At 45.5% G+C, this 13,833-nt stretch overlaps 1 protein-coding gene across 2 annotated transcripts in view; it reads right to left on the bottom strand.

Annotated features, from left to right (window-relative positions):
- Positions 1-1,716: 1,716 nt before the first annotated feature.
- Positions 1,717-13,833, bottom strand: part of LOC140202919 (interleukin-21 receptor-like) — a 109,331-nt gene continuing 97,214 nt past the window's right edge. For both annotated transcript variants that reach the window (XM_072268511.1, XM_072268512.1), the window contains exon 9: positions 1,717-10,913. In XM_072268511.1, the coding sequence (XP_072124612.1) occupies positions 9,948-10,913 (966 nt within the window). In that variant the 3' untranslated portion in view covers positions 1,717-9,947. The remainder of the gene's footprint in view (positions 10,914-13,833) is intronic.

A 13,833-nucleotide genomic window follows, 5' to 3' on the forward strand; every position in this document is an offset into this window, starting at 1 on the left:
GATATGGAAGTTGTGGGAAAGAGTAGGAAAGTTTGAGGGATGTGGTGTGTGAAGTTGTGTAGAGGGGCTTAGTGTGATTACTCAAGTCGAGTATGATGTTCTCCTAAGGTGTAGTCTTTTGGTGGGTCCTCAGGTGGCTGTAGTGGCTGATCGAAGATCCATGTATTCTGCTGCCGTGTGGGCAAGTGTAAGTGGTGGCTGTGGTCAGTGCTTGGGTATTTTGACCATGGTGGTCCTCTGCCAGCTCAGAATGGGGTGATAGGCTGTGAGGTTGTGGGGCAGAGGGATGATGATGTGTGGACACGGGGTATGTGGGTGTGAGTATGCAGGGCAGTAAAGGAGAATGCAGGGAGGAGTGGGTGGGACGGTAGAGAATGAGAGTAGGGCAGAATGAAGAAGTGTATGAGGGAGACCGTAGTGGGGAGGGGGAGAGCGGTCATCAGTGTCTGGAGAGGGGTTGGGATGTAAAAATGGTGTAGCTAGACTCACAGGAAGGGAGGAATGGCAAGAATATGTGTCACGGTCTGACAATCTGTGAGTATTAGAGGAAGGGAAACGTGATTGTCAGTGACCAGGGGGAGGGAGGAAAAAGAAGTTTTTAGCGCCATCATTTTCACCTTGAACACCTGAGGTGCTTCTTTCTGCTCCTGGAGGTTGTGATTAATGCGGCTTTGTTGACCATCAACTATTGTAGAGTTTCCTGGAGCAGAACTCCTATCTCCAGGGACAGAGCTTCTTCTACCAAGGGACTGCCCTTTTCCCCCAGGCCATAGCTCCCCTGGGTCAGTGCTTCTTGCTAATTTCACATACCAGGAGCCCATTCACTCGGGTTAGTTCTCTTCCTCCTTTACTCTGTGGTTCCCACCATATCTGACACTGTGTCCTTTTAAGAACTAGGGACCTGCCTCTATTTGGTGTCTGTAGAAATGCCAGCAGCTGCTTAAAATTCAAAGACAAAACGAATTCACTCAAGACACTTCTCATATCTGTAAGTGATTCAAGAAGTTATCTTAGATTGCAATCATTTTCGATGGAGTCATTTTGGTACAAATGCAAAGGGCAATGATTTTCTGAAGTGTAAGCATGTTTCTTTATAAAGTTCCCTCCTTTTATAGAAATCCAGATCTCAAGGCTGACATGGAATTAAGAAAAGGAAACTGTGTCTGACAAAGCAACTGGAGATATCTGGGAATGTAATTGAAGGGATAAGGGACATGCTGTCTTTGGACTTTATGAAAGCCTTTGATAAGGTTCCACTGAAGAGTTTAGTTTTATACATTAAAGCACATGGTATTGGGCATAATTGTCATCATGGCTATCCCTCGAGGTCGAGGATGATGGTCTTCATTCTGAAGAAGTGGCCCACAGAGCAAAGACGCCTGTGCGTGTATTTGTTTAACGTGTATTTGATGTTGCACTCCAAGAAGCACACGATACTTCACAAATCAACCAATTGATTCCAATGGCATGGAAACCATGACGATTGGAGCTGATGGATTTGTTGCAGCCTTCATCCGCCTTCACAGCTGTTGAGTATGAAGTAACTTCATCCTCCTGTTCCACTGTTGAGGTCTTGGTTGAGGCATAATGAAATGGCATGGAGAGAAGTTTGGACCTTTCTTGGATGGCTAGCAGTAACCAGCAGCGTATCACAGAAATCAGTGCTTGGGCGCCAGCCATTCCATTATATATTAAATATTTATTTAAAGGACTGAATATAATATTTCTAAGTTCATCAACAAGCTCTGTGTCCCAGGTTCAGCAAATTTAGTGCACAATGATTGGCAAATATTCATAATCTTGTCAAATAGTTCAATGAATTGCATAATGAGAGAACCTCTCTGTCTAAAACGCAAGCTGGAAATTTTCTACAAGATTTGTCCCACCCTTATCATTAAGGCTCACCAGGAAGAAGACCACCGCCAACCTCAGAGGTTCAGGCCCTGAAAGAGGGGCACCCCAGGGACTGAGAATGTGGTCAAGCAGCACCCAGCAACAGTGAGTCTCATTCCACTAAGTACCAACTCTGTGATGGCTCTACAAGAGTGGATTATAAGGCTAGAAGTTGGGTCCATTGACACCCACTTTATTATTGGATTTCCACAAGTGCGTATGGCTATTGACTGCAGCCCATGCCTAGAGAGTACATAACTTAGACTTTCTCCTCAACGGGAAAGGTTTCCACCCCCTCGACATGCAAGCATTGGGCATCATCAGATCCTTCTGACAGTGGATGCTATTTGTTTTGGGGAAATACACATGATACCTTCATCCTCTCAGAGACTAACCAGCCAGGCATATCACATGGCCAGCACTGTTGGTTGCCCATTGTTTCTGTGATGAAGTAAATCTATACGGGAGGAGTTTTATAGTGAAAAAGCCATTGCACTAGGCCAGTTCCACCCTCTCAGCCTCAAAAATCTTGGTCCAATAGTACAAAAGATTGTCATGACTGGAGACTTTCTTGACCACAGTGGAGAACCATGACACTGCCTGTGCCTTGTCATGCCCTTCGCTCTCCACGAAGCGTGGTAGCACCACCTTCCTGGCTGTTGGACCTTGTAGCTGATCTCATCTGCCTAGTCTGCCGGAACTAGCTTCACAAGCTGGGGTAGGCATATCCCTGTCTCAGCAGGGTTGGTGGTTCTCAGCTACCCTCCCGTCACCTGGTTTAGCCCGCCTGTCAAAGCGGAGTACTGGGGTGTGGCCACTGTCACATGCAAACAGTCACTCGGAGACACAGGTGAGAGCTGGGTGGCAGGTGGGGACTGAAGGCGGATGAGCTGCCCCTGGGCGGAGCACAACAAGCCCGCCACCAGAGGTGCGAGACGTCAAGGATGAAGATTATTCCTTTCACCTTTCAACCATCCCAGTGACCAAAGCCTGATGCACTAATCCCAACAATGATAATAACTGGCTCCGCCAACAAACTCACGGTCCTAGCACAACAGTTGAGATGCATTGGGGGGGGGGGGGTGGTCACACAAATACCAGAATCATTGTGCAAGATGACTCTTTTATTCCAAATTATATTCGATGTGAATGCAGAATATTAGATGGGGAGTGCACAGCATTGACTGTTGTACTTGGATGTAAGTCCTAACTGTGATCTGATTATTCAGACCCAGTCTCTGCAACCTCGTTAAAACAGCGAAGCTTTTTGGTTTTCATTGTAAGATCAGGCAGATCCATGTCAGCCATAAAGGTAGAAAGGATACAGGCTGGTTTGAGGTGGGGGGGTCCAGGCCCCAAAGTGCACTGGAGAGACTGAACCCAATATATGGACAACGATTTAAGCGTGGGCTAAATCAGAAAGGTCTTTTAGCCCATTTACAAGACCCCCTCCCCAGTGGAATAATTTGGCTCCGGAGATCAAACAATGAGGGTCATTTGTGCATGACTCACCACCAGGCTACACACGAACTTACTTACTGCCTGTTAAACCACTGGCATTTAAGATAACAGTGAAGGTCCTCCATTTCTGTCTGTCCTTGGCCATCTTCTCTATTGTGCCCCAGGGGTAGTTCAGGGTCCTCATTTCTGCCCAAAGGTACGGTGCCAGGTTGTCTTTGATGTCCTGTGTTTCCTCCACCCTTCAGGGGTACAGTGAAGTGCCGTCTTGATGATGGAGTTGGTCTCTCCTCCCAACACGTGTCCAATCCATCTCCAACACTTTCTAATGATGCTTGTGGCCGTGTCCTCTTGCTGGCACCGAAGGAGTTGGGCATGGTTGGAGATCCTTCTTGGCCAGAAGATACAGAGGATCTCATGGTGCGGAACAACGGCAGCTTGGCAAGGTCACTCTCTGTCATCTGCCAGCCTTCTGACCCGTACAAGAGTGTGGGCAGAGCACAGCTCTGGTACAGCTTCACCTTGGTGTGGACACTGTACTTGGTTAATTCTCATAAGCTGCTCATTGATCTGAAGCAACACACACAAAAAATGCTGGCGAACACAGCAGGCCAGGCAGCATCTATAGGAAGAGGTACAGTCGATGTTTCAGGCCAAGACCCTTTGTCAGGACTAACTGAAAGAAGAGATAGTAAGAGATTTGAAAGGGAGACCCGAAATTCATTGATCTGAAGCTGTTTCTAGCTTTGCTGAGTCTGCACTAGATGTCCTCTTTGGTCCCACCATCTTGCTGAAAGATGCTGTCCAGGTAGGTGAACCTGCTGATGCAGTTACTCATGGGTTCCCAACCTTTTTTACGCCATGGACCAATACCATTAAGCAAGGAGTCTGAGGATCCCAAGTTGGGAACCTCTACTCCAACAGCTCATTCGTAACTAAAGCCATCTTCTTCAAGGTTTCTGCAGTGGACGTATTCAGTAATTACATTCATGCACAGCCTTGAGCAGAAAGGGTCTGAGTTCTCATTTCCACGCCTGCCCTTGAACACGTCATTTCTGAGGCTGCCTCTCTGATGAAAGATTAGGATAGTTAAGAGTGAGTCAAGCGTAGAAATTATTTTCCGTTCACTGAAAAGATAAGCTGTAGTGGACTGATGAAGACAACTTTCTTTTTGACTGTATAATGACTGGAACAGAATGGTGAGAAAAGACTTTCATAGTTGGGTACAGTTTTTTCAGTTTCTTCTAAGTGAGCTCAGAGATATAAATCTGGTTTCATTTTAATACAAATGCAGATTTATCCTTGAGAAGTGAAGATGCATTTAGTGTGATACATTTATAAGGATAAAATTACAGATTGTAAACCCTTTGTCAGACATTCAACCTTAAACATTACCTCTGTTTCTCTTTCTGTAAATGCTCCCTAACATGCTAAGTTTCTTTCTATTTCATATTTGCAGCTGTTCCTGATTTTTCATTTGCTACGTAATTAAGTTCAAAGTTCAAAGTTTATCTGTAATCAAAGTCTGCATACAATATAGAACCTTGAGATCCATCGCTTTACAGGCAGCCTCAAAACAAAGAAACCTGATGGAACCCACTGACACCCAATGTGCAGAGAGAGAGAAAAAATCATGCAAACAATAAGCAAATAGCATTCAGAACTGAAGTTTCATGAAAGACAAGAGGCCAGGTATCAGTAGATGGAACAGGCCACAGATTCAGTTCATCGCAGAGCTGAGTAGCTGTTGTGGGACTACAGACACTAAGCCAGGCATCACTGCAACTAGAGCAGGCCACAGGCTCCGTTCCACACAGAGCTGAGTAAGATTTGCGGAACAGCAAGCAGAACCAACCCGTCCCTCGCCTCTGGTAACTGATGTGGTCCAAGTAAATAGCACTGAAGCCACAACGTGTGGGGAGTACATCAAAGAAAGAGTTACGTAGAATGAGCATCCTTGTATAAAGTTCCTGGAATCTGCACCTGCTATTGAAAGCAGTCACCAAGCAATATCTATTGGAAGCCTTTTAGATATACTGCACTTGGTGCAGCCCCTCATTTCTGCAGCGGAGTGGCATTGCATTATGAGTTCAGGTCTTCAAGGTGAAAAAGAACTGACACCAGCTAGTCCAGCACTGATCTCTTTAAGTCAGTAAGCTCACATATTCAAAATCCTCCCATTGTCAAGAAACTCAAACCTCACCACAAACATTTAATTGACAGATTGGTTGGTACCTGGTGCCTCGAGTCCAGAATCTGCAAACGGGCAGAACTTTTGCAGTTCCAAGGATTTGAAAGTAGTGCTGCTTAGGCATTCATCCTTCTGTTCCATACCTGCTGTTATGTGAGGCAGATTTAACCAAGGTCTCAATATAATTGTCCTTTTTTTTAAAAAAAAGTAAGTTCAAAGAAGGCTGCAGGTCAGACTTGGCTAAATGAGTACTTATGTTGTGTGTCTCCCTCCCCACCACACACACACTAGCATATACACTTGCCCACCTCCCACCAAAGCTCCTGGGAGGATCTTTATGTCAAACAGTTGTTGTACAAATTAGTTTTGTGTTATCGAGATATACCACTTGGAAACTCAAGCCAATACCAACACTAATCCTCCATTAATCCCACATTCCCATCAGTTCTCCCCAGATTCCACTCACTTAAGTTTTCATTGCCCATTATCACTTACGTGGGATGTCGGAGTAACTGGAGGATCCAGAGGAAAGCCACCCAGTCACACAGAGAACTTGCCACCTTCACCAACAGCACTCAAGTTCAGGAGTTCTGTGAGGTAGAAAATCTACCTGGATGAGTGCAATGATTCACATTTAGAAATGGGAGCATTGTGCCTGCACCAGTGTCATGAGGAACGTGGGCAAGTGGTTTTCCTAGGCACCCACAAGCAGGGCATTGTGTGTATGAACTGTGAGATTCCTGGAGCTTCACCATAACAACTCAGGGTAATCCTGCAAAATTTCAAATGGAACTAGAATAATCACCCGCTTTTAAAGTAGCCCCTTCCAATAGAAACTGCTTCTGAATAGAAATGGCTGAACCAGGGACGCACGAAATACCCTCTACTGTTGCACTGTCAGGAGTATCCAGACTGATGGCCTCACAGCCGGCCATGACAATTCCAGCACAAGAGACTGCGAGGAGTAGTGGGCGTAGTTTGGTCTATCATTTTAAATTAAAGGCATCCGTTAGTTTTGCGAGACCATGGATCTGCCCCTGGAAAGTCTTCACTCTCCAGGCCACAGGCCTGGGCAAGGTTGTATGGAAGACCAGCAGTTGCCCATGCTGCAAGTCTCCCCTCTCCACGACACCGATGTTGTCCAAGGGGAGGGCAAGGGCCAATACAGCTTGGCACCAGTGTCGTCGCAGAGCAATGCGTGGTTAAGTACCTTGCTCAAGGACACAACATGCTGCCTCGGCTGGGGCTCGAACTCACGATCTTCAGGTTTGCTAGTCGAATGCCTTAACCACTTGGCCACGTGGTCTATCATAAGAACATAAGAAATTGGAGCAGGAGTCGGCCATCTGGCCTGTTGAGCCTGTTCCACCATTCAATAAGATCATGGCTGATCTGACCGTGGACTCATCTCCATCTACCTGCCTCTTCCCCATAACCCTTAATTCTCCTACTATGCAAAAATCTATCCAACCTTGCCTTCAATATATTTACTGAGGTAGTCTCCACTGCTTCATTGGGCAGAGAATTCCACACCCTCTGGGAAAAGCAGTTCCTCCTCACCTCCATCCTAAATCTACTCACCTGATACTCCTGCTATCACGGGCACTGTCCTCACAACCATCAACAACGTCAAGAGGAGGTGCTGCCTCAGGAAGGTGGAACTTTTCATCAAGGGTCATAGAAACATAGAAAATAGGTGTAGGAGTAGGCCATTCGGCCCTTTGAGCCTGCACCGCCATTTATTATGATCATGGCTGATCATCCAACTCAGAACCCTGCACCAGCCTTCCCTCCATACCCCCTGATCCCTTTAGCCACAAGGGCCATATTTAACTCCCTCTTAAATATAGCCAATGAACTGGCCTCAACTGTTTCCTGTGGCAGAGAATTCCACAGATTCACCACGCTCTGTGTGAAGAAGTTTTTCCTAATCTCGGTCCTAAAAGGCTTCCCCTTTATCCTCAAACTGTGACCCCTCGTTCTGGACTTCCCCAACATCGGGAACAATCTTCCTGCATCTAGCCTGTCCAATCCCTTTAGGATTTTATACGTTTCAATCAGATCCCCCTCAATCTTCTAAATTCCAATGAGTATAAGCCTAGTTCATCCAGTCTTTCTTCATATGAAAGTCCTGCCATCCCAGGAATCAATCTGGTGAACCTTCTTTGTACTCCCTCTATGGCAAGGATGTCTTTCCTCAGATTAGGAGATCAAAACTGCACACAATACTCCAGGTGTGGTCTCACCAAGGCCTTGTACAACTGCAGTAGTACCTCCCTGCTCCTGTACTTGATTTCTCTTACTATAAATGCCAGCATACCATTCGCCTTTTTCACCGCCTGCTGTACCTGCATGCCCACTTTCAATGACTGGTGTATAATGACACCCAGGTCTCGTTGCACCTCCCCTTTTCCTAATCGGCCACCGTTCAGATAATAATCTGTTTTCCTATTTTTGCCACCAAAGTGGATAACCTCACATTTATTCACATTAAATTGTATTTGCCATGAATTTGCCCACTCACCCAACCTATCCAAGTCACCCTGCATCCTCTTAGCATCCTCCTCACAGCTAACACTGCCACCCAGCTTCGTGTCATCCACAAACTTGGAGATGCTGCATTTAATTCCCTCATCCAAGTCATTAATATATATTGTAAACAACTGGGGTCCCAGCACTGAGCCTTGCGGCTAGTTGGGCAGCGCCTTCTTCTGGCTGCGACTGTCAAGCAGGAGGTGTGGAAGTCTGCAGTCCCACACCACCAGGTTCAAAAACAGCTGCATTCCTACAACCAACAGCTTCTTGAATCAGCGTGTGCAACCCTAACCCTACCTCAGCAATGGAGCCCACCTCCTGCACTATTACTGACTTGTCTCTGATCGAGGGTTTTTGTTTTTGCATTGAATGTTTTTCTCTTCACTATCTTGTATAATTAATGTTAATTAATGTTTTATGTGTTAGCTGTTCCTACATGCCTACATGCTGCTGCCAGCAGGTTTCCCACTGTCAGTGTACCTCACCAAAATTACGCACGTGACAATACACAAATCGACCATGTTCATCAGTCAAGCCCCACAGCATTCAAGGCAGATCCCCTGCGGGTAAGCATTGATGCAAAAGAGTCCTCATCCCCAAAGATCTTCTTTATTGATGAAGATCTCCTCTGGCTTTGGCATGAGTATGTCCTTTTAAGAACTATAATACCAAGTGATATGAGTTTTGAAACACTGTTGTACAAATCACTGTTGCTAATCGGCTGTTGAAGACTTTCAATAAAGGACATTAAGCACCCCGTTCGATACTGAGGATTTCTACATCTCCCAGCCAGATGCTTCCTGCCACTTCGCAGTAAGCTTGTTGGATCCTGGCCTGCTGCCAGTGGAGATCACCCTCTGGTACAAAGGCCTGTTGATACCTCACCTTGGAGGCATGATGAGGTCTACTCTTTCACCACCAGGGCTGGTGGGTCGGTATTTGGCCAGGCAAGCACCAAACACCTCTACTGACATGGCCAGTTTCCAACCTGTTAAGTAGATAAGAGTTGACAGTTATGCCAGACACTGTCCGTGGGCAGGTTTAGAGCTCAAGCTCAAAGTGATAGATCCGGTTGCGTAGTAGCACCATTGAGTCACCGATTGAGTCATTTAACTGAAAGAAATGTTAGCAGGTCAGTCTTTCTCAAGGATGAGTTTATTTATTTCCTTTGTTGGCTAAAAAATCTACTGACAGCTTAGGGGATGAGGTAATTACAGACTTTGAAGACTGGGATAATTAGAAAAATTTCCAGGTAGCACGCAGCTAGGAAATCCAAGTCAAAGATCACACTGTTGAGGACAAACAGCAGGAGGCATCCATCATTAAGGACCCACATCACCCAGGGCATGCCCTTTTCTCATTGTTACCATCAGGTAGGAGGTACAGAAGCCTGAAGGCACACACTCAGTGATTCAGGAACAGCTTCTTCCCCTCTGCCATACGATTTCTGAATGGACATTGAATCCATGAACACTACCTCACTACTTTCTTTAATTCCTATTTTTGCACTACTTATTTAATTTAACTATTTTATCTATATATACTTAATGTAATTCACAGTTATGTCTCTATTATTATGTATTACATAGTACTGCTGCCATAAAGTTAAAAAGATTCACAATCTATGCCGGAGATATTAAACCTGATTCTGATTCTGATTCTGAAATGCGCATTGAGGCTTGAATTATCTTAACAAATTAGCATAGGAAGACATGTTGTGTAACACACTTCCCTTTACAGCATTCTAAATTTCATAAAATCAACGCAGGGCAACCATCTTTCTCACACACCCCAGAGTGCTGTCACTTTTCCTAGGTAGGGATCATATCTGGCAGGCTTCCACCTGCCGAAGGCTAGGAGCTAGCCGAAGCTACTCTTGAGTATTGCAGTCTGCGCCAGTATCCGGGGACTTCACCCACTGCTTGACGTAGCTCCTGTAATACTGCGTTAGCTCCTCGGAATTCGCAAGGCTATTATCATCCGACTCTTTTCCACCATCAGCTCCATCAGCTTCCATACTATTATTACATGCCAAATCAACAGTGCTCATGAAATAGGGATCATTTTCAGTGAATCCACTATCAACAGTATCTAAATCCAGTGATATCTTTGGATAACCAAGGTCTGGCTCCGGCCTGCTGCAGGAGGAGATGGCATCTAAGCTTCCATCACTCCACGAGCCACCCTCACCTACGTTTCTATCAGCCCAAGAGGCCTCCTCATCGTTCAAAGATAAAGTTTCATTTTCTAGGTCCCAGTCACCAATGTTGAGGCACTGAAGATCTAGAACGTTTCCATCTGCTCTGTCCAGAGCACCAGAGGACTGCAACAGGGACATTATGTCAGTCGGTGGTGTGGCGTCATTGCAGGGCGGAAGGACTCCTGACGTAAGTAGGTGTAAATGAGTGAAGAATTGGCTGGTAGGGGGATAATCCTGCACATTGGAATTCTCTCTTGCAGGATTACTGTTACGTTGGGTCATGTAGGGTGCTCTGCTTGGCTTGGATTTGTATTTGCAATAAGAGCAATTAGACTCATTGGTCACTGTCACGGTATCAATTGAGACCTGGCCATAGGACTTATCCCTCCACTTTTGGATGTTGTTCCCGAACTGGCCCCTGGAGTGAGCTGAGGTACAGGTACTTGGGTCACCTAAGGCTTGCCACGAAGAATGAAAATCAGGCTGCTTCTCCCTGGGCATCAGTCCCATCATCGATGTTTTGTCGAGAGTGCTGAGTTTGTCGTACACCTGTACCGTGTCACCTTTCTCCAAGACCATCGCATTCTTTTCACTGACTTCATACAGTACGTCTGGGTATCGAGCATTAACCCATTTCTGAAACAAGAAAGAGACAACAGGTCAGAATAGGCTGCCAACAATATGCTGCTGGCTCGTGTTTCATTGTGTCACAGATAAACCTCTCGTGCATTCTAGATACCTGAATAATGATTTGTCATGCACCGATCTGATTCACTAACATGACCATGCAGAGTCACAAATTAGAGCCAATTTAAACACTGATCAATCAATATTGTTAATTAGTTGGTACTACAAGTTCAATGGCATCGCCTGAAGTATACATCAATTTATTCTGCTGGGCTGTATGAAAGCAAATAAAATAGGTACATTAATAGCAAGACTCGCTGAAGTAAGATGTTACTACTATAAACTCTGCTGTGGGGTCTACTCGCGCTCCCCCCCCCCCACCCCCAGCAGGCAAGCTGCACATCAGGTTCGCCAAGTGCACCTGTGAGAACACACATTCCAGCTAATTACTGTCCCATTATGATGGTGTTTAACTCCACTCTTCTCGTTCTAGTCTTGGCAAGACTTGACCAAAAGCACAGCAACACTTAAGCTCTTTGCTTACTCTCATCCTTGTCCAGGAAAGAGGACTACCTCTTCAACTGATGCTGTCAAGGAGCGTTATTCATTTAGTACTGGTTACTGCATCCAGCCAAGGCATTGGCATTAACTTTCAGTTTGAGATTTTTAGTAAACGGCCCTGTTGGCCTAGCATTTATTGTTATTCTTTTCCTTTAGACTCTGCAACAGTTTTTATTAAAGTCAGTGAACTTGTATGTGTCCCTCTCTCTCTCTCCACACTTGGGCCATATCTGAACGTCTGACAGCAAGTCTTGACCATGAAAATGGACCGAGCAGAGAGAGCGAACAGCTGACCTTGGCCCTGAAATTCACTGGCCAGGTAGGGGAGAAGTTACCAGTGATTGTGTTCATTGGCCAGGAAGGGGAGAAGTTACCAGCGATTGAATCTGTATTGGGAAAAGCTACCAAAGCAGTGTGACAAAAGGACTGATGTTTATAGTGGCCTCTTCTAAACACCAAAAACTTGGGGGAGGGAATGGTGACAGTGAAAAAAAAGAGGGAATTCTTATTCCTAGAGTGTTTCACTGTAACAATGGACAAGAATAACAGATAGTGAGGAGTACCAAGGGGTGATGGTTACCTGGTGTACAGTTTGCAAAGTTGTCAATGTGGAACAGAAGGCTAAGAGCCATTGTGAGTTTCTCAGGATTATGGTCCATGGGAGCATGTCCCACCCAGGACACATCCTGTTCTCATTACTACCATCAGGAGCCTGAAGAATCATGCTCAACATTTTAGGAACAGCTTCTTCCTTGCTTTTATCAGATTTTGGAAGAATCCATGAATCCATTAACACTACCTTGCTATTCCTTCTTTGCATTATTTATTTATTTTTACACAGTAATTTTTATTTATTTGTTTATTTATTTATGTATTGAGATACAGTGTGGAATAGGCCTATACGTCCCTTCAAGCCACACTGCCCAGCAATTCTCTGATTTAATCATGGCCTAATCACGGGACAATTTACAAAGACCAGTTAACCTACCAACCAGTACGTCCTTGGACTGCAGGCAGAAACTGGAGGAAGCCCACGAGGTCACGGGGAGAACGTACAATCTCCTTACAGCAGAGGCGGGAAGTGAACCCAGGTCACCTGTATTGTAAAGCATTGTGCTAACCATTACACCACCGTGGCGCCCCGTGCTGCCAGAGCCAGGGACTCTGATCAAATGATGCCCCTGAATCAAAGCAACAAGACATTTGGAACTCTGTAGAAATGAAACAGGAAAACGGCAAACCTGCTTCAATGACATTGAACTCCAAGATAGTAGAGACAGAGAAGGAGAAGAATAAATTGCCTTGTGGATTCAGAACTGGCTTGCCCACAGAAGGCAAAGAGTGGTTGTAGACGGGTCATATTCTGCATGCAGGTCAGCGAACAGTGGTGTGCCTCAGGGATCTGTTCTGGGACCCCTACTCTTCGTGATTTTTATAAATGACCTGGATGAGGAAGTGGACGGATGGGTTAGTAAATTTGCTGATGATACAAAGGTTGGAGGTGTTGTGGATTGTGTGGAGGGCTGTCAGAGGTTACAGCGGGATATTGGTAGGATGCAGAACTGGGCTGAGAAGTGGCAGATGGGTTTCAACCCAGATAAGTGTAAGGTGGTTCATTTTGGTAGGTCAAATATGATGGCAGAATATAGTATTAATGGTAAGACTCTTGGCAGTGTGGACACTCAAAGCTGCTGTGCAGGTTGACTTGTGGTTAAGAAAGCATATAGTGCATTGGCCTTCGTCAATCATGGGATTGAGTTTAGGAGCTGAGAGGTAATGTTGCAGCTATATAGGACCTTAGTCAGACCCCACTTGGAGTACTGTGCTCAGTTCTGGTCGCCTCACTACAGGAAGGGCGTGGAAACCATAGAAAGGGTGCAGAGGAGATTTACAAGGATGTTGCCTGGATTGGGGAGCTTGCCTTATGAGAATAGGTTGAGTGAACTTGGCCTTTTCTCCTTGGAGTGATGGAGGATGAGGGGTGACCTGATAGAGGTGTACAAGATGATGAGAGGCACTGATCATGTGGATAGTCAGAGGCTTTTTCCCAGGGCTGAAATGGCTAACATGAGAGGGCACAGTTTTAAGGTGCTTGGAAGTAGGTACAGTGTGCTAAGTGAAGCAAAAACAACAAGCATTGAAGCCTACGTCATCAAGAACCAACTAAGATGGAGCGGCCACGTTGTTCGGATGAAAGACGAACGTCTGCCAAAACAAATCTCCTACTCCCAGCTTAAAGAAGGCAAACGTAAAAGAGGCGGACAACAGAAGAGATTCAAAGACGTTTTCAAAGCCAACATGAAGAACTGTAACATCGACATCAACAATTGGGAAACCAATGCCAAGGACAGGAAGCCCTGGCAAGCCA

The sequence above is a fragment of the Mobula birostris genome, chromosome 9 (genome assembly GCF_030028105.1).
Source record: "Mobula birostris isolate sMobBir1 chromosome 9, sMobBir1.hap1, whole genome shotgun sequence".
NCBI lineage: Eukaryota > Metazoa > Chordata > Chondrichthyes > Myliobatiformes > Myliobatidae > Mobula > Mobula birostris.